Genomic DNA, 24,741 nt, shown 5'->3' on the forward strand with positions numbered 1-24,741 from the left:
GCAGCCCCTGGGAGGGATGTGGTGCCATGTTTGGGGTGCCCTCTTTTCACCTAAGGGGGTAGCGGGTAGAGGAGCCGCCCCACAAGCGGGACGGTGGGGCGTGAGGAACACCCATCCTTCTCAGACACGCCTGGAACAACCGGGCAGCAAGGTTTCGATGGAGGAAAGAAAGGGAGGGAAGAGGGAAGGCCCGGTGGCATGAGGGAAGGCCCGGCGGCATGAGGGGCTGAGAGACGCCTCCGCCCTCACCGACCCGCCGGTAGCCGGGGGGAGGCCCTGGGGACCCTCCGCCCTGTCAGACTCGGCCAGGCTGCCATTTCAGACCCTGGCCCAAAGCGGGGCTTTAACGCCCGGGCCATTCCCGGGGAAGGGGAGGCCTCGACGGCAGCCGCGGGGCGGCCGAGTAGGCTGTGTGGCGCGGGACGAAACCGATGCCCAGCTCCCTTCGATAGCTCAGCTGGTAGAGCGGAGGACTGTAGAGGCGCGGCCCGCGGGAATCCTTAGGTCGCTGGTTCGATTCCGGCTCGAAGGAGAAGCGCAGTAATTTTTATTTGCGCAGCCGCCGGTTGGTGTTTTTTTTTTTTTTTTTTTTGCGCCCCGCCGCTGCCGTTGCCGCCGTTGCGCGGCCGCTCGCGCCGAGGCGTTACCGGGTGGGGTGGGGTGGTGGTGGCGGAGGGGTCGGGGAGACTCACTCCCCCGACACGCCTCGCTCCCGCCGCCCCCTCCCTCTCCTCTCCCCTCCCTCTCCCCTCCCGCGGCGGGCGCCGGGCCACGCCCCCCCTCCCCCTCCTCGCCCCGCCCCGCTCCGCTCCCCGCCCCGCCCCGCCCGCGTCGCGTGCGGCGGCGGCAGCCAATGGGGCGGCAGTCCGCCTGCGCAGATTCAAACGGTGGCTCGGGAAGGAGGCTGGGCGCGAGATTCGGCGGCACCCACCGAGCCCGCCGCGAGCGCGGCGGCGGCGGCGCAGCCCGGGCGGCGGGGCTGGGGCAGGGCTGAGCCGGGCAGGGTCGAACCGAGCGGGGCCGGGCCGGGCCGGGCAACGCAGCGGGGTCGGGGCGGGAAGGCAAGGCAAGGCGCCGCCGGAGCCCGCGGCAGCTCTGACAGGAGGCGGGGAGGGCGCGGGGAGAGGGGGGAGGAGGCGAGAAAGGGGCCGCTGCGCGCTCCGTCCTTACGGGTAGGGGCCAGGCCGAGCCATGCCTGACGCGCCGGGCACCGGGTCGGGCCGGGGCTGAGGGCGGCCGCCGGGACGCTGTGGATACTGCGGGGAGGAGGGGGCCGTCGGAGGAGCCCTGCCCGCCTGAAACTTTCCCGAGCCGCCCGGCTGTGAGAGAAGGAGCCCGGGCGGGGGGCTCGGGGCCTCCGCGCTGCCCACCGCTGCCGTGGCGGCTCCCCCCTATGGTGCGCCCCGAGGATGGCGAAGAGACCGCGCAGGTGAGTGTGGCTGCGGGACCGGCCCGGGGATCGCTACACCTTCTGCCCCCCCTGCCCCCGCCCGGGCGGTCGCCGCTTTCTTTCTAGGCCGCCGCCCCTCGCCCAGGTACCCCCCCCCACCCCCCTCACTCCATCGCCCCGGGATCCCGGCCAGGTGCCGCCGCCCCGCCCCGCTTCCCCCCCCACCCCCCTCCGCCTCCCGCCGCCGGGCTGTGCTGGCGCTGCTCTCGGCCTCCTTCCACCTCCCCGGCCTCGGGTGTCACTGCCCACCTCCCTCCCTCCCTCCCTCCCTCTCATTCCTCCCTCCCCCGGCACCCGCACAGGTATCTGTCCGTCTGCCCTCTGGCCTGCGAGCACCAGCTCTCGGGTATAAATCTCTCCTCTCGCTTCTGTGCTTTCGCTCAGACCATCTTTGTTGCAGCTTACCTCGGCGACTCCTGCGCGCTTCTTTTCTGTGGGCACTGAGGCTCTCAGCAACGACTTATGCTGTCTCTGCAGCAGCTTTTCCTGCTGGTTGTTTTCCTCTCTGCTGGAGTAATACTTCTTGCTTTTCTCCTCCCAAGTGGCTTTGGCACAGCCTTGACGTAAGGTTAGGGGTTGTTCACTTAAAGTCAATATTCAGGCCTGCTGGCTTCTTCCAGTATCTTAAGTGGTATCAGGTATACAGGAAAGTATCTTAGTACCTTCTCTGATTTTTAGCATATTCTTTGATTTGAGGATGTTGTAATCTAGCCTGAAATATTCCCAAGGGAGAATGCTTTCCTCAGGAGCTTCAACAGCAGCCCCGGATGGTTTTGTTCCATCTTTTGTTTTATTGATATGAAAATGGGTGTGTCTTTATTTTGTATTCAGAAGGTGGGTCTTGGAAGAACTGTTTTATTGCTATAGTTATTCTTGTCCCAACTAGAAAATCAGTTTTGGAAAAGTGATAAAGAAATATAAAAGAAGAATTAGGATTAAGAAAGGAAAGAATGCTCAGTGAGTAACACTAATGTGTGGGTTACCTATGGCATCTGGGGCTTACTGTAACTGCATACTTCTCATGGAACTGGGGGTGGTTTCAAAGTTACAGGTATTAAAACCGCTTCTGTGTTTTTCTCTGACTTGAAAAGGATTTGTAAATTGATATTCTTTTTCTGCAAAGCTGCGACTAAAACAAGAAAGCGATGCTTTGGGGTCCTAGTTGTATAAGGAACAAAGATTCATTAAGGGGCTTTGCTCACAGAGGCTACATACAGGAGTGGTCTGTACTTAGCTGTCTGCAAGAATCAGCTCAGAGGGAGAATGTTTCTTGTTGCTCCTAATCTGCATTTTTTTTTAATTTAAGAGACTTTCATCTGTGGTACTGCAAACAATAATTTCGTCTCTGTGGAGCTTTAGCTTGTATTTTCTCTCATGGCTATGGAGTGCTTTGATGTCATCACTGAAAATATAACTGGTTGTGGATAGCAGAGGAACGTTGGGTTGGAGATCAGCAGCCTCAGAAGAATACTGTGTCAGTGTGTGATGATGATGATCTTTCCATAACTATCTCTCATATCTTGTGGCTATGAGTCTACATAAAGGCGATTTCAAGATTGTTAATCTAAGTGTGGAGTAAGGAGAAAGTATGATTGTTTTGCACCAAATAGAATTAAGTTTAATTTTGTTAAACTGCTCTTGGGTTTTGCATTTGGAAGCTTAATTTAATGTGGAACCAAGCTGCAAGAGAGGCTAGTGCCAGCTCAGCTCGCCCTCATGCCCTTGAAGTGCATGGAGGTGGCCGGTGGCCGGGCCAGTCTGGCTGTGGGATGCGCCTGCCGCTGGAGAACTGCGGATGCAGGGTTCTGCACTGCCACTGCCAGCAGGGACCCCATGTTGGCTCGTACTGGTGCTCTCAAGAGCATCACTGCTGTGTACACGGAGCCCTTCCTCTTTTAAACTCCCTGTGACTTTTCACATAAGTGAAGACTGTTCTTGAACTAGTTTGCTGTGCAGTGGGTAAGGAGGTCGTGTTGACAAACAGCTTAACTAAAATCTGGCCTGAGGTTATCAGTAAATTGTATGGCTTGCTTGGTATGAAACAGGATTATAAAATCAAGATATGCTCCTGATAATATCAAGATATACTCCTGAAGGTGTTGAGAACCTGTCAGTAAGACACAAAAAATAAAAAAGGAGGTGGGAGAGGAAGAGAAAACTCTTAGTTACCTGTGAGTTTAAATCCTATTTTCTTAAGTCTTAAGCCACTTAATGCAAAACTCTTACAATCATCGTGTTTGCAGCTTATTTTTTCATACTGTGAAGAACTTGCTGTTGACCTTTAGACAACCTTACTGCTTTGTATTTCACTGGCTCCACAAAGTTTTAATATATTTATGTGTTGCTAACTATTTCTACTGCAACATGAAGCTAAGTAGGGCAAATCCAGATGTAGTGTAGGATGTAGAAACAAGGTTAAATACACTGGGTCTGGAAGAGCTGGGAACATACTGTCTTGCGGTAATTCTTTCAAGTAAGTAGCGCTCTTCTTGAATGACCGTATATTTGTGTTAGCCACAGACAATATACTTCATGGGAAATAAAAAATATAGGTTGATCAGCATGTTGTGTGGGTGAATTGTGTGTTCTGGAAAACAATGCAGAGATCTGCCATCCAATCGGTTCTTAAGACATCAGCACAAGTTAATTCTATTAGTGGAATGTACTTTTTAACCTTTAGTTGAAAAACAGAAGTGATTTTCAAGGCTGAGCAGAACTAATAAATTTAGTTTTGAACATGAATTCATGATATTTAGAGTATGCTTTATACCGATAATAAAATAGGGAAAAGGCTGCAGTGTGAAACTCCTTTTAATTAAAGCTGTGTATTTTGATGGGAGCCCCTTCTTTGCTGTAACTAATGCAGGGGAACTGCTCGTCTTGTTGTCGGGCCTAGGTTTCCACACGTGTTTGAATTTATGCTGTGGAACGTGAGTCACTTATGTACAAGTGTAAGCGGTATTTCCATGGAACGTTTATTTCCCTGTGCTGCTGGTTTGGGAGGCTTTTGTTTACCCAGGCTGTGAATGATGCGTTTCTCCAGTAGATGGAGTGTGGTCTACACGGAGTCACAGAGGTGACCTGGCTCCCTGACTCCTAATTTAGAGGGTCAGCCCTGATACTGTAGCTCTTTCTGGCTGAAACATCTCTGTCTTTAAAGATTTGTATCTAATTCCTGTAACATTGAGGCAAGGCTTTTATTCACGGCAGGAGCCCACTTAAAATCTCAGGTCGATGCTAAATTACTTGGCAGCCTTGTTGTGTTTGTTGTTTGAGTGATGGAGGCGGAACGCAAATGTATTTTGCAGACTAGCAAATGACTTTACACAAATGAGCTTATAAGATAAAAAAGATTCATAAATGTGTTGCAAAAACATGATCTTAAACAACAGCTTTTGCTTCAAATTTAAGTTTGGACGTGGAATGGATTATCTGTCCATATCTCAGTTCGCAGCCTTGAAATTCAAATTAATTCTGTTCCTTTAACATGGTGAATATAGGCCACTGCTGGAGGCAGATCTTACATTCATGCAAATTCCATATGTCATTTTAGAACAATATGTACAGATTGGGGAAAAAAGCTACAAGTAGTCAGAAAATCTAAGTTCTTTAGAGTTATTTTAAACTCTTCTATCTTCATCTGTTGTACTCTACAGTGAGGAAGATGATGACCTTCAATATGTGGATCATGACTATGAAGTACCACAGCAAAAAGGTTTGAAGAAGATATGTAACAGGGTGAAATGGACACGTGATGAGGTAGGTTTTTTTTGGCTTTAGTTTCATTCCTATGTGATATCGGTAGCACATGAAATATGTTATTGTTTAGTATCGTGTTGGGATAGGTTGTAACATTTATTGGCTGAGGTTCTGTCTTAACAGGATGAAAGGCTAAAGAAGCTGGTGGAACAAAATGGTACAGATGATTGGGCTTTCATTGCTAGTCATCTACAAGTAAGTTGAATCTCTGTTTCATTTAAGTTCCATTTTAATATTTATTTACTTTGGTCTCATGCCTAGTTTGGAAATGAGGTGGAAGAAATCAGAAACATAATAGTAAAAAATATTTTAAAGGATGCTTGTAAATCGGACTGGAGAACTAGGCCTTGGAGAACCTTATCAGCTCAGACTGGGGCTCAAGTGATGGTCTGAAATAATCAAAAATAATTGATGCCTTTTGTCCACACTTGCTATTTGTTTTCAGTCTGGAATATATTCTTGCTTCCTACTGGTTGCATCATTTTGTGGTGGTTTCATCTACAGTTCATGGGTTGCTCCTGAAGCAGTTAAGAGAGTGGGTTGCATGTGAAAGATTGTTTGAAAGGAGAAGGATGAATTTCTTAAACACTTTAGGAAAAGGAGAGTGGTGTGGGTTTTTTTTGTTTGTTTATTTTGATGCTTGTTGAGTTTTTGTTTGCTTGCTTTTTATTTTTACATTGACGTTTGCTTCCCTAACATGTAAATCTTTACACCCAATGATACCTTCAGTTGCTATGAATGGAACTTTAGCAGGTTTCTTGGAATTTTCCTACTGACGCTTAAAACTTCTTGTTCTGTTCCAATGTTCAGGTGGAATGAATAAAAGACACGTTGGTTCAAACATTATATGACTCCTCAGCTGCTTGAGCTGCACTGGTAGAAAATACGTACACCTAGAATGGATGATGTCTTTTTCTCCTCTTATTCAATGTTATAAAATGCCTACTATAAAAACATGGTTAGAATCTAAGGCTGAAATCGCTACCTAGAAGTGATATTGAATATTCAAATGTTAGAAATCAAAAAAAAATTTTACCCACCCCTTGATTTTGTGGTTCTTAGAATATTGAGTGGGGTGATATGGTTGTGTGAAATTCCTGTGTAACTACGTAAAAACAGACTTGAATTCTAAATGCTGAACAACCGTAACTTTTCATTATTCTCGTTGTATTTGTGCAACTTGAATGCCACCTGGAAAAAAAAATCAGAAGCAAAGTATAGCTATCAGGGAACGAACTCAAAGCTTCTAAATTTAAGGGGTGCATAAGCAAATCACTATTCCTTATATGTACATTATCCCTTCCAAAAAGCGGTGAAATTAGTGAATAGCAGAGGAGAAAAAATTACTATCAAAAGGCTTTTCTATTAAACTGTTTAAAAATATAGTGTTTGGTGATACTGATCTGCAGGTGCAGTATGGAGTTGTATTCAGCAGACCTAATAGTTTAATAAAAAGTTCTCCAGCTGAAAACAAAATCTGGATAAAGCAAGCTGTTGTTCAGCTGTGCCCATTTGAGCACGAAAAGAGGCTCCTCAGCTATCATGGGGAAACATGCACAGAGGATCAGATCGCCCATTGCAGAGATGTTGAGGTTGGAAGGAACCTCTCAAGATCATCTAGTCCAACCTGCCTGCTCAAGCAAGGTCAACTGGAGCAGGCTGCCCAGGAAAACCAAAGTGTATCTTGAGTTACTAGCATGTAAAAGCACTCAAACTGCCATGTTTTCAGAACCCCATTTCACTATCGGGCTGAGCACAAGTAAAACTCCCCTCGGTTCTGCCCAAAAAAGTCAAGATGGCTTAAAGGTGACTCTCGAGAGAGGGAATACAGTTTGTATTCTCTTTCAATTTATTGTGGCTAAGGAAGACCTGAAACGATTTTATTGTTTCATTCCATCATTTGTTTTGCTCTTCTTCTCCAAACATGTCATAATTTCAGAAATGCCTTGGAGGTAAACACCAAAAGGCCAGTTTTTTCTTTCATTGAAAATGGGAGTAGCTATCCTATATTGAGCCTGTCTCCATCAGCATATCTCCATCAGGAAACAATGATGTTTTGTAACAAACTCTAGTGTGCTTTTTAATCATACAGTGTCTACTTGTGATTGATTTGAAGGTACTGTGGTCAATGTAATTTTAGATGTAAAAAACCAGTGTTTTGAGTGTGTTTTTTCCTGGTCTTGCAGACTACTTCTTGTTTAACTTCATCTTAGCATGGTAACACCTTTACTTGGTAGACAAGCCCAGCAAAACCTTGAAATTGATACTTGCTATCCAGCAGCTTGCATTGAAGAGATTAAATCATCATGTCCCAGTGTTATAAAAGGTGTACTACAATGTTGTGGTGGGGTGGGCTCTTATCTGTGTCTTTCTCGGGGTTGGACCAACTGCCCTGAGAGCCCCAAACTTCCCTACAGACAGTTTTTAGGAGGCTAAGTGAAAGCTTACTTCTTTTTCATAACTGGGAACAATATTTCAAAAGATCCTTAGTGAAGCTGCAGAAAAGCACCATCTGTCCTGAGCAGAAAAAGCAATGTTGTTTAATTAGTATGTGTTAGCTAAACTTGATATAAATCTGTTTTCCTTAACACTCTAGTAAAGAGCTAAGAATATATTCATTTGAGACTTATAAAAATGCTTATTCTTTTATTTGAAACAAAAAGTATTTGCTTTAAAAATTTCTTTCCTTATTATATAATAGATTGACAAGCTTTTGACATTATCTATCACATAAGATTCAGGGAAGGTGTGGAGTAATGAGGGCAAAAATAATTCTAGGTTTTTCTTTAGAGAAAAGTAAGTTCTGAATTTGATTATCAAGTAAGAACACTGAAATAATTAGAGCTTTGTGCAAGGCTGTGGTGGGTTTTGCATTTTTTTCTGGAGAAGAGTTTTTATAAGCCATGGGAAGAAGAAATATTAAAGGAGAATTTAACTACTATACTAAGAACAAAGGTCTGAATAAGTCTTTTATTTTGAAATAAGCTAATAATTCTGGCTAGCTAATATTTACAGTTTTATGTATTCAAGAGTTTAACAGCTACGCTGGTCTTCTAAAACTATTTCAGAATCGTTCAGATTTTCAGTGCCAGCATCGATGGCAGAAGGTATTAAACCCAGAACTGATTAAAGGTCCCTGGACTAAAGAAGAAGATCAGAGGGTAATAAAATCTAATTGATACTATATTATTTTATGGTAATAAAATTGGCATATGACTGCTAAGAATGTGTACTTTTCCTGTGGTTTTATCCCCGCAAAGATGATATCTATTGCATCTTGTGACATAGATAATTACATTACATTATGCTGTGTGAGAATTAAAAGAAAAACAGCTGCTCTTAAGTAGATGGAATGTCTGGTCTGTTCCCTGTGCTCAGATTGCTGGCTGAACCACCCCAGCTTACCAAGTAAAGGAGATCTCTTTAGGGCACTAAATATCAAAGGTCTCATTTACATCTTTTGTTCCTCAAACCCACCAGACAAAGGGGTTGGGAATAAGGGAAATTAATTTATACTCTACTGTTAAAGAAGCTACCAATGTTGTTTTAGACTCCTTTTCCCCACCTCTGTTAATCCACGCTGCAGCTTTTTGCCTGCAAAACCAGTGCCAGCACCTCAGTGGCTCCCTACTCTTAGGGAGCTGCACATCTTTCACATGCGATATTTCAAATCGTCTGCTGATTCCCACTGTTTAAAACTGTTTTAAGATGTTTAAAATTTGTATTTTTCAACTTGCGAATATGGTCTTCCTAAGCTATTTTTTTAATTCTCATAAGCCTTTTAAGAAAAAGCTTCTAATGCGTAAAACCACACAGAAATGGGGTGAAAGTTGGGAGTAGAGGTGTGGGGTTTTTTTCCATACATATGTTGTTGAAAAAGTCAAACCAAGGATCTTTACCAGCTTCTTTTTTTGATCTTTCCTAATGTCAGCTTATGCAATGGGTGACAGAAAGGAAACTTCCAAATTAATGTTTTCATTGGTATATACTTGTATTCTAAACACAGCCAATTTGGAGTTAAAAAGTATTTTTCAATAAATCAGTTTAACACCCCAAGTCACTGTCTGCCTCCTTAGGCCCAGTATCTTATCAAGGTGACTATTATAATCCTATTCCAAAATGTGAATTTATCAGTGTTATCAGTCCTTGAGTAGGAAAATTAGGGATTAAGAACTATAACGTGCTTTAATCTGTGTTCCAGGTTATTGAATTAGTTCAGAAGTATGGTCCAAAGCGCTGGTCTCTAATTGCAAAACACCTGAAAGGAAGAATAGGCAAACAATGCAGAGAGAGATGGCATAATCATCTCAATCCAGAGGTAAAGAAGTCTTCATGGACAGAAGAGGAGGACAGAATAATCTATGAAGCTCACAAGCGTTTGGGAAACCGATGGGCTGAAATAGCAAAGCTTCTTCCTGGAAGGTGCTTTTCAACTCTATTTATGTTAAATATCGGAATATGGAAAGCGGTCATCGCACAACACTTTCTAACATAATTTGTTAGTCAGAGAGCATCTGTTGAAACCTACATCACATCATTTTAATCTTTATAGATACTGAAATTTTTTAAGATCTTTTGCATTTGATTATGTATTCTTAAAAAGCCATAAAACCAATAAAAAGACCTCTACCGTTCTGTAAGTTCCTTCAAAAATCCTCCCGTTCACTTAGAAAAAAACTTTCACTCCAAGTAATAGTGGAGGAATGCATTAACATCCTTTGACTTGGTATCAAAGTGCCTTCACTAATATTCATTTGGGGTGACTTTTGTCTGATTTAAGATCAGAAATTCTTTTTATTTACTTTTTGTGGAACGCTTCTTGTTAAACAGGACACTCAAAAAAGAGAATCTTAGTAACCTTCATGAGTCCAGGCTTAGGAATTGTGCACTGCAAAGCCAGTTGGTTACCACGTAGTCTCCAAGTTAAGAATTAATTGTGTGCATTGTTCTCCTTATCTTTCTTTCAAATGTGATTGCCAACTTATATGCTTGTGGAAAGCAAAATCTTAGTGTGTAAAGAATTTAATGAAATTTTTTTTTTTTACCTTGTACTGTTAATTGAAATTCAATGTTAAGCTGTCCCTCTCTGAATTCAGTGTTCTCTCTGAATGCATGTTCAAGAGGTGACTCTCTAGCAGGGCCTAAGGAATGTCAGCACTTGTTGTGTTGGAAAAATGAGTCCCTAGAGATGTGTGTTTAAAAATTTGACATTTTGATTAAGTACACAATCCATGAATCACAGGAAATCCTTTGAAGGAATGGGAAGGGAATGGATTGCATCTTCATAGAATTTCAGAGAAGGAAGATGAGTTGGTAAGGACAGAGACATTCCTAATTCACTAACTTTTTTCTTGAAAATAAATCCAAGGTGAGACTCTTAGCTGAAGATTGGATCCTAGACCACTTGTAAAGAGCTCATCCCACACAGTGAGATGAAAAAGGGACTACTTCTTGGAGTGAAGCTTAATCAAGAATGGGGCTTAAAGCAATTTTTACTTTACCTCTTTCTAAGGCTAGTAATAATATTGCTAGTATTTTAGACTGTACTGCCTTCATACTCCACTCTTGCCTTAATGCTTGTCTAGTGTTAAAAGTGATTTCAGCCTGTTTGTCAAACTGCAGGCTTTGTCTTTCCAATGGGATTGACAACGCGCGCTGGTCTTCTGCCATGCCTGCTTTCCCCGTGCAAGAGCACCGGCACCAAGATGCAGTGGGCTGTTCTTCCACAAAGCTGCCCGTAAAACTCAGAGCTGGGAATGCAGGCTGTCAGGTTGTTTCTTTTTAGAAGAGAGATCTTCCAGTGGCAAACACCAGCCACAGTACCCTCATGCTGTGGGACAGTAGGGTGATTGCCTTAGCTTCGTGGTCTGCAAAGTTGTAGCAGAGGGTAAATAATGTAGTGACAGAGAACACGTGGTTGTTCCAAGTAGCCAAGAAAAAAGGCTCTCACCCATGATAATAACCAGAACCAAGGCTTTTTCTTTTGCTGCTTTTAATTTCCTGCAGATTTAAAGTTGAGTAGAAGGAAGTTTTGGAAAGAGTAGCTTTCTAGTCATTCTGCCAAAGCCCCACTGATAATAGAACTTAACATCCCAGCTGCTGGAGCTTTCTGGTTTTGTTTCTTCGAATTAACCCAATGTACAAACCTTATGAATTATGCCATATACTAAACTTTGACATATGGAAACCAGTCACTATTGTACACTTTCATTTTAGGACTGATAATTCGATTAAAAATCACTGGAATTCAACAATGCGAAGAAAAGTGGAACAGGAAGGATATTTACAAGATGGTATAAAGTCTGAAAGAGCTAGTTCATCCAAACTTCAGCCCCAGCCTTGTCTGACTATGGAGCACTTGCACACTCAGAATCAATTTTACGTACCTGTTCAGACACATGTAAGTTCAAAATCCAGAACGATTAGTATTTCCCAGTTTCAAATAATTTATTGGTTTTGGAACAAGAAACAAATCCGAAAGAATGAAGATCTGGGGGCTTTTTTTTTGTGATATTATGGTAACTTAGAATTTGTAAGCCATAATGAAGAGTTTATGTACAATGAATACTAGAGATAATTTTATAGCCTCCTTTTCTTTAGGTTTTGTAAAATGACTTGTGTCTTTTTAGATTCAAGCGTACCAGTATGCCTCACCAGAAGGCAGCTGTCTAGAACATGCTTCAGCTTCTTCCAACTTAGTTCAGGTAAATTGTTAATGGGCATTGTAATCGAAGAGAATGTAGTGTGTATTATGCTGTAAAATGAAGAGTTTAACAACCTGTAACTTCAAAACGTCTTGAAGTCTTTATCGTTCACCTAAATTTATGTAAGTGTTCCCCTGTGAGTACGCTTGCTAGCTTCATTAGCAGTTCTAGGTAGGAAAAAAGGATCTGGCTTTGTACATCCCAGAAACACAACAGTTGTGCTTGTTTCTGACAGAAGTACAGCTTAAAAATAGTCTGCTAATTAAATCTTTAGGTTAAAATTATGACCTGTTAGTATTACCTAGTTTCTGAGAGATTTAAAGAGATTTTCCTACTTTATATATGTAATAAATATAACCTTATCTGAAAGACTCAGTTCAAATAACTTATTGTGACTTACACTTTTTTGTTCTCAATAGGTTTTAATAAAAATAAGAAATAATAAACTGATAAGCTGTTGGTCAGTTGAAGATGCTCTTTTGCAACATTCTAAGTGTATTCTAAAGCATTGAGAAACTTCAAAACAAACAAAACAAATTGGGTATATTTATTTCCTTTTGCTTCTTTGGGCTCACTTAGAATATATCTGAAATTCCTCACGTGTTGCAGACTGAATGTAGATCTTGATTTACAATATGACTACCTGGAAGAATTTTTGTGTGTTTGAAATTAGTAAAAAAAAATTATTTTGACGCAGGGAATAATTCATATTTTGTTTGTGCTAGCTGTGTTAGAGGCCTTCTGCAGAATTCTCTACCTTAATTTTCCCTGTGCAGATCATCTGTTTCATGTTGCATTTTCTTCCCTGATCTCACTATAAGAATACAAATCATAACAAAACCTCATACAGCCTTTAACGCTCTGGATTGCCCTCAACAGAAAAATATAAGATACTTTCTGTTCCTTGTTCTTCCCCCCTAAACTGGGGGGTATAACTAGTTCTGAAACCCATGGCGTATATCCTCACTTATCTATATTTATAGCAATCATGGAAAGTTTTAAGGAGGTTAAAAATAAACCAACCAACCAAAACCAATTAGCTAATTTTCTTTTTTGATAGTAGTGGCAGGATTGCTTGTGTAGACACTCTGTCAGCAAGTGCTGATTTGAAACGGTTTCTTGCACACTTAGTGAGGATAAACAACTCAGAATTCTAGAAAGCACACGAAAACACAAACAATCTACCAAGGTGCTAACGTCATTGCTTCTATTAAATGTAGAACTGGGTGACTTTTAGTTAAAAAGTGCTATAGCGTACTGAGCATTTACAGGCCATATTAGAAACCTGTTAAAATATTAGCTTGTATCCCACTTGAGCATCAGATCTGTTTCCTGGTAATTGGTGGAGTAGTTTGGCTTGCAAGTAACTATTGTATTACAAAATATGATACAGCTTGAACAGCTTTCTTCCCGCTATGTGTGGATTTCTGTTAAAAATGTAGCTGCGTTACAATGTAGAATCTTTACTGTGGAGGGGTGGCGGAGGTGGAAAATAGTAATGGCTTCTTTCTTCAATTTTTTAGCAGTCATTTATTGATGATGATCCTGATAAAGAAAAGAAAATAAAAGAACTTGAATTGCTACTTATGTCAGCAGAGAACGAAATCAGAAGAAAACAAGTGTCTTCTGTAAGGACTGTAAATTTATGTAAATATTTGAATGTGCTTAACTGAGATTAATCCTCAGCAATTTATTAATGGGTTTGGTTTTGTGTGGTGTTTTTTCACCCAACCTTCTAAAATCAAACTTATGGCTGTTGGGTTGTAAAACAAAGTCTATGTATTTCAACTGAGGCAACTTATTTTTAGTGCAGTTTCCTAAACTGTGAAAACAGCAGAAAAATTACTTGCAATTTGGCAGTTGTTCCGAAGAGCCAAGATTTTAATCCTCTTCAAGAGGTGGCATACTTGTTGATATCGCTGCCATTCAGTTCTATAGATCAGCAATGTCGATCGTCTGTTCAAAGAGAAAGGCTTCTAGATTTCCAGTGAAAATTAAAATCTCTTTCTTGAGTTGGACTAGATGATCTTTACGGTCCCTTCCAACTCTAAAAAATTCAGTGAAATTCAGTGAGTACTAAGCAGTGTACTAAAATGGGATAACCATTCAGAAGTTAAGTAAACTATCAATGCAGAATCAACATTAAAAAAAAATCAGATCAAACAAGAAGTATTTCACGTTCTAGAAACAGTTTCTAATCTCAGACTCTGCCTGTGTTGTGTAGTGAAGATGACTTTGTAAAATATTGATGTTCAGGAACACAGGAAACTTGCGTCAGAGGTGGCTTCCAATACAACCCATAATTATCTAAGTTATAGGCATGTATAAGATATGAATGAAAAGTGAGGTAAAAATCTTACACAACTTGAGAATGTTGAGTATGTTAATGTAAGGAGAAGACTAACTGTGCTAATGCAAACAGATAATTAGTGTTTGAAAAAGCAGAAAATTAATAGTTATGCTTAATCTTTCCACATACTACTTTTTTTTTTCCCTCCCTGCGGTCACATAATCGACTCTTTTCAACTTCTAAGTTAAATAAGATTAACGTGTTTCTTCATACCTTTTAGCAAGCTGGAAGCTTACCTTGTTGGTCTGGGAGTTTTGTCACGGAAGATTGTGTGTCTAATACACTAAATAGCCTTGGGGAACAAACCAGCGAGTTCTACAGCATGGATGAGACCCATGGCACATCCGTTCAGCAGAATTCACCCCCTAGGTATTTGGCTGTGGAAGCAAACACAATGTTATCATCTCTACAAACCATTCCAGAATTTGCAGAGACGCTAGAGCTTATTGAATCTGTAAGTCTCTATTTATTCTTAAAAACTGTTTAAATTTAACTGTTTAACTGTTTAACATTAATTTACACAATGTGTCTAAAATACTTTTGAAATTACCTTACGCTGTACTTGTTTGTAGTTTCACCCATATTGAGTGATTTGTTTTATTGCCTGTTTTAAAAGAATTGTCTTTTAAAATAGTGGTTTTCGGGATTGTGTGAAAGATACTGGGAGAATCATAGAATGGTTAGAGTTGGAAGGGACCTTAAAGATCATCAAGTTCCAACGCCCCTGCCATGGGCAGGGACACCTCCCACCAGACCAGGTTGCTCAAAGCCCCATCCAGCCTGGTCTTGAACACCTCCAGGGATGGGGCAGCCACAGCTTCTCTGGGCAACCTATTCCAGTGCCTCACCACCCTCGCAGGAAAGAATTTCTTCCTGAGTTCTCATCTAAATCTCCCCTCTTTCAGCTTAAAACCATTATCCCTCGTCCTATGGCTCCTCTCCCTGATCAAGAGTCCCTCCCCATCTCTCCTGCAGCTCCCTTTAGGGGCTGGAAGGGGCTCTAAGGTCTCCCTGGAGCCTTTTCTTCTCCAGGCTGAACAACCCCAATTCTCTCAGCCTGTCCTTATGGGAGAGGTGCTCCAGCCCTCTCAGCATCTTCTTGGCCTCCTCTGGACCCGTTCCAACAGGTCCATGTCCTTCCTGTGTTGAGGACTCCAAAGCTGAACACAGTAAATAATTCCATATACGGCTTTTGGAGGTAGAGAGCTGTTAGATTGGCTTGGATGTTGTGAAATAATCTTGGCTAGGCCTTCTAGTGTTTGAGTGTTTTGCATCTTGCCTCACAGGATCCTGTAGCATGGAGTGATGTCACAAGTTTTGAGCTTTCGGAGGCTGTAACATCTCCTGTCAAGCCAGCTCCAGTAAAACTAATGCGGATTCAACACAACGAAGGGACTGCTGAGTGCCAGTATAATGTCAGCGTCGTGCTTGACGGCAAAAAACACAGTAGCACCAGTGAGGAAGAGGAAGCAGTTTTTCCAACAACACCAAACGTAACTAAATTCAGCACTCCACCTTCTATCCTAAGAAAGAAAAAGAGATTGCGTGTTGGGCAATCACCAGTTAATGAACTGAATGATGGCTTGTGTAATGATGCCATCAATGTTGCACTAAAGCATACACCAGTGAAAACACTACCATTTTCTCCATCACAGGTGAGTTTAAGTATTGCTAAGCTACGAAGACTGCAGTGGGTACAATATAAATTACAAGTACTTTCTTCCCTAGTCATACATTGTATCCTAAACAAATATGTCCAAAAACTTCCTAAAACATCTGCATAAGGGTAGATATATGAAAAAGAAATGGTTAAATAACCTGTTTCCTCCGTTTTGAAGGCTAACTAGGGGGGAGGGGAGCGGCGACTTATGTCTCAGCTCACACTTTCTCATGCAAATATTTGTTGATAGAGACCTATTGTCTCTGTGACCTAATTAAGCAGTAGGGATTTTAAGGAGAGAAACAAGGTTTCAGGGATAAATATATCACAAATGTCTTGGACTATAATCAAGAATAGTTTATCGGGGTTTGTCAGTAAAAGCCCTTCAGATATATACATATAATTTTTTTTTACTGCTCAGTACAGTGGTGAAGTTTTGTCCTTTAAGGTTGCTTAGGTTTTTTTTCCCCTCTCTTTCACTTCAGTTTTTCAACACTTGCTCTGGAAATGAACAATTTAACCTTGAAAATCCTCCATTTACATCGACTCCAATCTGTGGGCAGAAAGTTCTTATTACGACTCCTCTACACAAGGAAATGACACCAAAAGATCAAAAGGAAAATGTGGGGTAAGATTATTATGTTAAACATCTGGTGGTGTTCCTCAAACAAGTTTTTCTAACCATTGAGAAATTAATCTACCTATATTAAAACACTTAACACTTAAATAAACTGGCTTCCTGTTTTTAACTTAACAGAAAGTGACTTGTACTCAGTTAAGATTTTTCCTTTTTCAAAAATACCAAACAAAATCCAATTAAAGTGTAATATACCTGGGGTAATGATGTGGTGATCTTAGTATTTCAGATTCATGGTGGTGATATCTGTTGTGTAAATTAAGGTATTTTAACATGTTTCTTAGATTCATTATATTACCTAACTGTTGATAAAGTAAAATATTAAAATACATGAATCAGCACTTTTCTATGCTTGAATAGTTTTAGAACTCCCACAATTCGAAGATCTCTTTTGGGTTCAACACCAAGGACTCCAACTCCTTTTAAAAATGCTTTGGCTGCTCAGGAAAAAAAGTATGGTCCCCTCAAACTTACGGTATGTGATGACATTGCTTATTTTCTTCTTTGTTAACATCTAAATGCCCTCTTGTTTTTGAGATATTGTAAGTCTCATCATGATCTTAGAAAGCATTTTCTAACAATGCTGTTTCAGTGACTCATATCCTTCGGTGCAGTATGGAAACATTGTCTTTTTGAATGGTATTTGGTACATATCATCATTTGATCCATAGTAATCTTAAGTTGGTCCCACATTTGTGTAGCCTTGCTAACACTGTACCTCTTACGAGGTGGTAACATCATTGGCTGAGATTTTGATTTCAATACTATAGCGTTCTCTTTTTTTCAGAAGAAAATTCATAAGTGAGAGAGTGAATGGGTGTGGGTCCTCCAACTGGATAATCTAGAAAGAGCAAACTGGTGCAGATGAATGTGACTGACTGTGTTATTTATTTTAAGCAACTTTCACATTTGACTTGAAAAGCTGCATTATCTTTGAATCCTCTGGACTATGTACGAGCTGAGTTGTTTTCTGGTTTTGGTTCCTCTGCAGTGCTAGGACTGAAACCAGATGTTTACCACAGCATGCTAGGATTCTGAGAATTTTTTTGATGGGAAGATGTTTGGAAGTGATTTATCCTTCCTAGGGGCTTACTTGAGTGACATCTACAATTTTCTTCATCCTAAACCCCAAAATCTTAATGTAGCAATTCACGATTCCTCCGATTCCTCTGGCTGTCGCAGAAGACTCTTCTTTTTGTTGACTGTAGATAATGTTACTTTTTATTTATTTGTTTGTTGGTTCCAAATGAATTCATATTTTGCTCTCTTCCTAACCTAGCTAAGGTATGTTAATGCATAATAACTTTTGGAATTCAGTAGACATATGCTTTTTCAAGTTCTGAAAAAATTCCAGCCAATATATATTGACTACTTTTTTTCTGCAAACACAGAAGGTAGCTCAGACTTTGCCACGGGGCTTGGCACCATCTGTGTTACCCTATAGATTCACAGTCTCTCACTATGCAAATGGAGTGGTTTGGCATTCCTGTTTCTGTCCACTATTAACCTCCTGTTCAAAATCAAATTTTGGGGGCTTAAGGGAATTCTCCTCTTGGTACACAAAGGAGCCATCTGTATGGCTTCTGTGAAATTCTGTACTGTACTTAGGACTATCAATGTCTCATTCAAAGATTTGTGTTAAGATTGATATAAATTCCTTTCCCAACAACAGTCATACTTTTCTAGTGCAGTTTTTTAGTGTGTTTTATGCACCTATATATACATATATGCATTTATGTACGCGTTTAGTATATATAAAGTATTTTTATTCCTTTTGTCAGTGAGTAACCATTGCTAATAAATGCAAACAAGTAGTTTTGCAACCTGATGCAAGGTAGCGTTCTTCAATGCTACCTTGCATTTTTTGAGGCACTGTGTGCATATATATCACAGATATATCACATATATATCACAAAACATATATGTTTTATCTGGCTAGAAATAATGAAGAGTAAAATGAATTAAAAAATCTGCATATCTTTGAAATGTTGTTCTGTAGCTGTTAACTACAACAGCTTAAATCCTTTTAGCTATTGCTGTATTTTGCAAGATCTCTTTTCTGGACTACTTTAGCTGAAAGTAGACTATGGTAAAAACTAGCAACTAATAGACTTCCTGTATTTTCTCCTCCGATTTTAATTAACTTAGTCACAACCACTTGCCTTCTTGGAGGAAGACATTAGGGAAGTTTTGAAAGAGGAAACTGGAACAGATATATTTCTCAAGGAGGAAGATGATACTGTGTATAAAGGCTGCAAGCAAGAGGTAATATTACAATAATAATTTTAAATAGGAAATAACTGCTTTAAAATAATATTTTACAATTTTTCTCTGAAAAATGTTTATTGCAGCACAACTCTTCTAAAAAAGTCAGAAAGTCGCTGGTCCTAGATCCGTGGGAAAAAGAAGAGGTTGGTGCCCAGCGCTTCACAGAAGATAATAGTTTAGATGTACAGGTGAGTGTTAAACTACTGAAGAGCATCAGTGACAGCAATATTAATATAGAACTGAGTATCTTTCATTCTACCAACTAAAAGAAACTGTTTGGATTGAGGCTGGATTCATATATCTATAAAGCGAAAATCATCTTCAGTTTGAAATATTACTTCAAGCACCTAAGCAATACTTGAACGTCGGGCTTGAATTCATGCATGAATTCGAGTCGTGTATGCTGTGCAGATTCGCTGTTACAGCAAAACTGCTTCCTGGCTGGTTACCTATAAACTATAGCGTGGCAGGGGAGTTGGAACTAGATCATCTTTAAGGTCCTTTCCAACCCATTCTATGATTCTAAGATACATGACACACTGAAGTTCTCTGTAATATGTCAGGAAGATCGCATTTGCCCCTCTGTTTTGCATGCTTGACGGTCTAGCAGACATCTTCTGAAGATACCTAATTGCAAATTGGGCAGCATGCTCTTCCTTTTCCCGCTTCACAGAGTAGGGGAATACCTTAAGAAATACCAAGCATGTAGAAGATGAGGTTTGTGGGCTTCCTCTGCCTGAAGGAATTTGAATACTTCTGCCTCAACAACCAAGACCTCAAGAGTTCAGAGATGAGGCTGTTTTGGTCCCTCATTCCTTTGAAAAGTAGCCCAGGATTTTTCCAGTTGAGTGATTGTATAGATTAATCTTTAGTCTTGCAGTTTGTAGGAAAACTTTTTTCTAATCTAGTCCTTAAATTAATGTACGTATGTGTTTAATTCTGAAAGAGCAAATGTCTGTGACTCTTGATCAGGTATAAAGCTATATTCAAGAGGTAGGAGCCAAAGTCCCTAAAAAGAACAGGTTGCTTAAGTGATACCCCTTTCTGCTACTGTAGCTGATTTACTAAAGTCTCTCCTGAAACCCCTGGTAGCCTCTGTGCCCAACCCCCCTGTCTGTCGACGGGTGTTAGATGTTCTGCCACCTAGTGGGAACTCCCCGCTTCCCCAAGAACATCTCTTTTCTTGCGGGAAGCAGCGTTGCTGCAGCCATTCAAAACAGTCACAAAACGCCCAGTGTTTTCTTAGTCATGTCTTGTTGTGACTCGGTGTATTGTGCATTGCTGAAGCTCATGTTATTAAACAAACTGTGATGTTGTGGACAGTGGACTGGGAAAAATACACTTTTCCTCCATTTTAATGAGGGATGCTGGTGCAATAGGAACATTGGCTCTTAGCAAGAGAGATAGTGGTAATATCCGATTTTAAAATGTAACAATCCTTAAGTAGAAAGTGTGTGTCCATGTGTTGGTAAGTGAAGAGTAAGGTCCGAGGTAGAACAAATATGTAAAGGTAGTTTACCGCAGTTTAATGGGCTGTTTTAGTAAGCAAACAAGTACGTATGCAACTATTACTCACTTCTAATTTTGCTCTCTAAAATTGCCATATACCTTTCTTCTGCTTTGCTATACTGAAGCTGGATTAATTTCTTTTCATTTCCGTAAACATTATCAGGATATAAAGCTCTTCTGGAATGATGCAGTGCTTATTTCAGTTCTTAAAGCAGTTCCTCCCCCTAATACTGGTGTGATCTTAATTTTTTTACTCCTGCCTCCTTGTGCTCACTTTCACAAGGGTTGTACTAGAAGTGAATTACAAGCTTTTTTTCTTTAAAACTGCTTTATAGTTACCGCTTTATCCAGTCTTGTTCTTAACAAAATGCAATCAGTTGCAGCGTGGGGCTTTGTATGAAAGAAACCGTGTACTCAGTGATGCTTGAATCATGCGAGCAGCTACTTGTTTTAGAATCACAGAATGGTTTGGGTTGGAAGGAACCTTAAAGTTCATCAAATTCCAACCCCCCTGCCATGGGCAGGGACACCTCCCACTAGAGCAGGTTGCTCAAAGCCCCATCCAGCCTGGCCTTGAACACCTCCAGGGATGGGGCAGCCACAGCTTTTCTGGGCAACCTGTTCCAGTGTCTCACCGCCCTCACAGCAAAGAATTTCTTCCTAAATATCTAATCTAAATCTCCCCTCTTTCAGTTTAAAACCATTATCCCCCATCCTATGGCTCCCCTCCCTGATCAAGGGTCCCTCCCCATCTCTCCTGTAGGCCCCCACTGTGCTCAGTATTGACTATGAACCCCAGTATAGACCAGGCTGGTTCTTCACACACCATTCATTGCTTTTTTCTTTTCAGATTTTTTCCTCGTGTCTTTCTGATAGTATTTGCTTTGTTTACACTTCAGCTTTTCTGATCACAGCAGTTGAAGCCCTTTTTTTTTTATTTATTATTGAATACTAATTATTATTCTTTTTTGTCAATAGTCAGAAAACGCATATACCACGTCTTTATTAATGATACCGTTGTTGGAAATACATGACAACAGATGTAACCTGACATCAGAAAACCAGGATACAAATCCAGCAAACAAAGCAAATGCGGTAATTAAGAAGAAACCGAATGCATGTGCTTCAAAAAATGTCAAACTGGAGAAAGCTCTTCAGGTCTGGATGCAAAGAATTTTGTTAGTTTTGTCAGCAGCTTAACAAAGAATTTCTTTTTGGTTTCTGTCTTGTACTAAAGCCTAGAATTGTTCAATTCAGTCATCTAGTTTCGGTCAGTGTTTCCATGATCCTTATTTCTTGTAAGTTGGTCATTTGTCCATGAAGTGTTAATTCATAGCAGAGTTCTTTAAATGCAACCCTGATGTTTCGCTGAGTGGCCTCTAAAATTTAAATGGGGGGGGGGGGGGGGGGAAATCAGGGTAGGGTAGACCTACAAACTGGGTTTGGGTACCCAAATCTAGCAGTAAGAGAACTTGACTTGTTGCAAACTAATCCTCTATAGCACATAAATTTCTAAAATTTGGCTGGTACTTCATAATAAGCCCAGTGGGATTAATTAAGCAGAGTTCATCCACAGGTTCTCTTTGGTAATTGTTCTTGTACAAAATCTGTATATTTTCCATACCTTTAAAACTGTGGAACCTGTTTTGCCCTCTGTGTGTCCCCTGACCACTAGGTTTAGGGAGAGATTCTCTTTGACCTGACTTGGTACCTGTTCCAGTTTGCCCCATAGAGAGCTAACGTTGAAAGTTTTTGTGTATTCTCAGTGTACCCACTGCTCTGTATTAATTAACAAAAAAATAATTAAAAAAAGAAAGGCAGGGCACCTGGGGCCTGATCTTCCATGTCCCACTTAATTGCTTTGGCGATTATGTGTTTTTAAGTATAGAGACAACAGCAGTACTTTCTGATCCTTTCTTATGAGAAGAAAGAATAAACCTCATTTACCTGTGATATTAAAAAAAAAAAAAAAAAAAGAATTAACTGCTGTGAATTACAGCAAAGAGGAATACCTCTATCTGGCCCAGAACTATGCTCTTAAGAATACTTGAAAGGGGAGCTTAGTCACACAGTATTCACAAATATTCTCATTGAACCATCTTTCTCTTTTTGCTTTTTCCCCTGAGAAATTCCCTCTAACCACAAGTCCCTTCCGTGAATCAAGTCCTGCTAAACTTATAGAGAAACTCAAATGGCTAATTTTGTCTGTGCATCCATATGTAGGACTGCTCCTTTGGATCAGTTTCCAGCTCGATGTAGGAGGCAGAAAATCTTGCATTCTTCATTATGCTACAAACTGGTGGTGTCAGGTCCAACATAAAGCTGCTACGTATCAGCTTGAGATTCGATAAATTATGTCAACATGCAGAGTTTGCTTCACGAAAGCAGCAGGACTGGTGGCTCAATTTTTCCTTCTGTTCATTATTTTTATTCCTAACTCCTTTACCATTTCTAATAGATTCCCAAAACATCTGACTGCTCTTCCACAGCTGTCACTTTGGTTCAGTGAAGTCCTTCACAGGATTCTTTTTCGGCTGCCAAACCATTTTGCCTTCCTTGGTGTCTCCAGACAGCTGCTAATAATGTATTTTTCTGCCCGTTGAACTTAGCACATTTGAAGGGGAAGGTATCCAAAGAGAAGATGACTTAATCAACTTCCATTTTATGTATCAATTGTTGAACCAGTCTCTTTCTAAGAGTGTTTTTCATTTTGTATGTTAGAACTTAAAGCGTAACAGAGATGCACTGCTGGGAGCTGGATTGGAGCTGGATTAAGGGGTGGAGAGAGAGCTTTGTCACAGATTTTAGGCATCGTGTTGTAGAACTGAATCCTTCTCAGTAAAATACAATATTACTAGACTTCAATAATTTATTATTACTCTGAAAGTTTGTATGAGAATTGCTCGAGTATTTCCGTTAGTTAAAAGAATCTTTTTAACTGAATTTTATTTTATGCAGTCAAATTGTGAGTGGGAAGCAGTTGTTTACGGAAAAACAGAAGACCAGCTTATCATGACTGAACAAGCAAGAAGGTATCTGAGCACGTACACGGCTACCACCAGCACTTCCAGGGCTCTCATCCTGTGACGGTCACTGCATCTGACAACCATCTCTTTCCATTGGAACCGACACAATGTTGAAGGCGATTCCAGCACAATACTCGTCAATTAAGTCTTTACTCCGAGACAGTCTGCCAAGGGAAACCTTAAAGCTACCTTAAAGCTTCCTTTCTTCTTTTGACTGACAAAGAACAGACACGAAGCTCTCATATTCTCTACGGAGGGATAGTACAAACAGTTCTGCAATGAATTTCTTATGTATTAAAAAAGTAACACCCTAAAATACGATAAAGAATGGTAAAATACATTGCAGTACTGACGACATACAGGTTTTAGGTCTATTTTTCATATTTATTCTTTTGACTTGCATTGCTTTTTTTCTGTTAGTGCATTTTCACTATAGAGTAGGTTTATAGGTTGTTACTGGTTTCCAAATGAGCAACATACGTGACTGAATGTGCTTTTGCTTATGTAGCATTTTTCTAGTATATACAGAAACACAATGGAAAGGAGTATAAAGGAAGGATAGAAAGTTGCACTACTAATTTTTTTGGTATGCTGCAAAACAATGGAATTAACTACAGTGTTAAATATATTTATTTGCAAATGGTACTAGAAGTAGGCAGAGGGGTCGGATTAGGTGTTAGTGTAAAGCATCAGTATTTTCTTCATAAATCTCAAAATGAGATGATTGTTGAATGTATTGTACAGTATGTAGGAACAGGGAAAATTTTGTAAATTCAGAAGGGGTCTGTTTTTATAATTTATTTTCATTTTAAAGCTTAAATGTAGATATTTATATGTATGCAGGTTGTCTAGAAGCCAATGTTGTTTCCTGTTAAAACAGCTAAAATGAAAAAAAGGACAAGTTTAAAGTATGGAATAGCAGAAGAATTACAGTGGTGAAGTGTACAAATCTATACTGTATGTTACATCTACGTAAAGATTGCACTATAACCCTTAAATCATGTTGGTCTACAAAATAATGACAAGGTATACCTGCATTATACAGCAACTGTTCCTGTACCTTGTTTAAATGTATTTAGAAAGGAATGGGAGGGTCCTATATGTGACCCAGGAGTACTTTGTCCTACACAGGAACTAAAAACTAATGCATTTTAAATATTTTATTTTATTTTATTTTTTAAAAAAAAGAAACTTGGCACCTTGGATCTCAAAACAATTGTATCTGCACTTAAGTTTGACCATTATTATACTTACTAAATGTTTGAAGAGCAAAGAGAACATTCTTTTATTTATGAAAAAATCTTTGTCCTTATTTAAAGGTATACAGGTCACAACAGTTGCATTAGTTGCCTATTTTAGGTATTTGCACTTATTTTAT

General features: G+C 40.3%; 1 protein-coding gene and 1 non-coding gene across 4 annotated transcripts; both read left to right on the forward strand.

Moving 5' to 3' along the window:
* Window positions 1–442: 442 nt before the first annotated feature.
* Window positions 443–532, forward strand: TRNAY-GUA (transfer RNA tyrosine (anticodon GUA)). The gene is given in 2 exon segments: window positions 443–479; window positions 497–532. It is a non-coding gene; the product is annotated as a tRNA-Tyr (tRNA).
* Window positions 533–1,375: 843 nt separating this feature from the next.
* Window positions 1,376–23,424, forward strand: MYBL1 (MYB proto-oncogene like 1). Of its 3 annotated transcripts, none has more exons than XM_074146433.1 (16): window positions 1,376–1,429; window positions 5,107–5,209; window positions 5,333–5,404; window positions 8,278–8,370; window positions 9,411–9,631; window positions 11,426–11,609; window positions 11,839–11,913; window positions 13,437–13,541; window positions 14,484–14,717; window positions 15,550–15,918; window positions 16,409–16,551; window positions 16,921–17,035; window positions 18,709–18,825; window positions 18,912–19,016; window positions 21,316–21,495; window positions 23,296–23,424. In XM_074146433.1, the coding sequence occupies exons 1-16, from the start codon at window positions 1,410–1,412 to the stop codon at window positions 23,422–23,424; spliced, it is 2,265 nt and encodes a 754-aa protein (XP_074002534.1). In that variant the 5' UTR covers window positions 1,376–1,409. The 3 variants fall into 3 exon arrangements, with proteins under 3 accessions (XP_074002534.1, XP_074002533.1, XP_074002531.1); XM_074146432.1 differs by lacking the exon at window positions 21,316–21,495 and adding an exon at window positions 14,084–14,091 and having other exon boundaries at window positions 1,410–1,429; window positions 13,437–13,534; window positions 14,488–14,717; XM_074146430.1 differs by lacking the exon at window positions 21,316–21,495 and having other exon boundaries at window positions 1,410–1,429.
* The last annotated feature ends 1,317 nt before the right edge of the window (window positions 23,425–24,741 follow it).

Source organism: Numenius arquata, chromosome 4, assembly GCF_964106895.1.
Source record: "Numenius arquata chromosome 4, bNumArq3.hap1.1, whole genome shotgun sequence".
NCBI lineage: Eukaryota > Metazoa > Chordata > Aves > Charadriiformes > Scolopacidae > Numenius > Numenius arquata.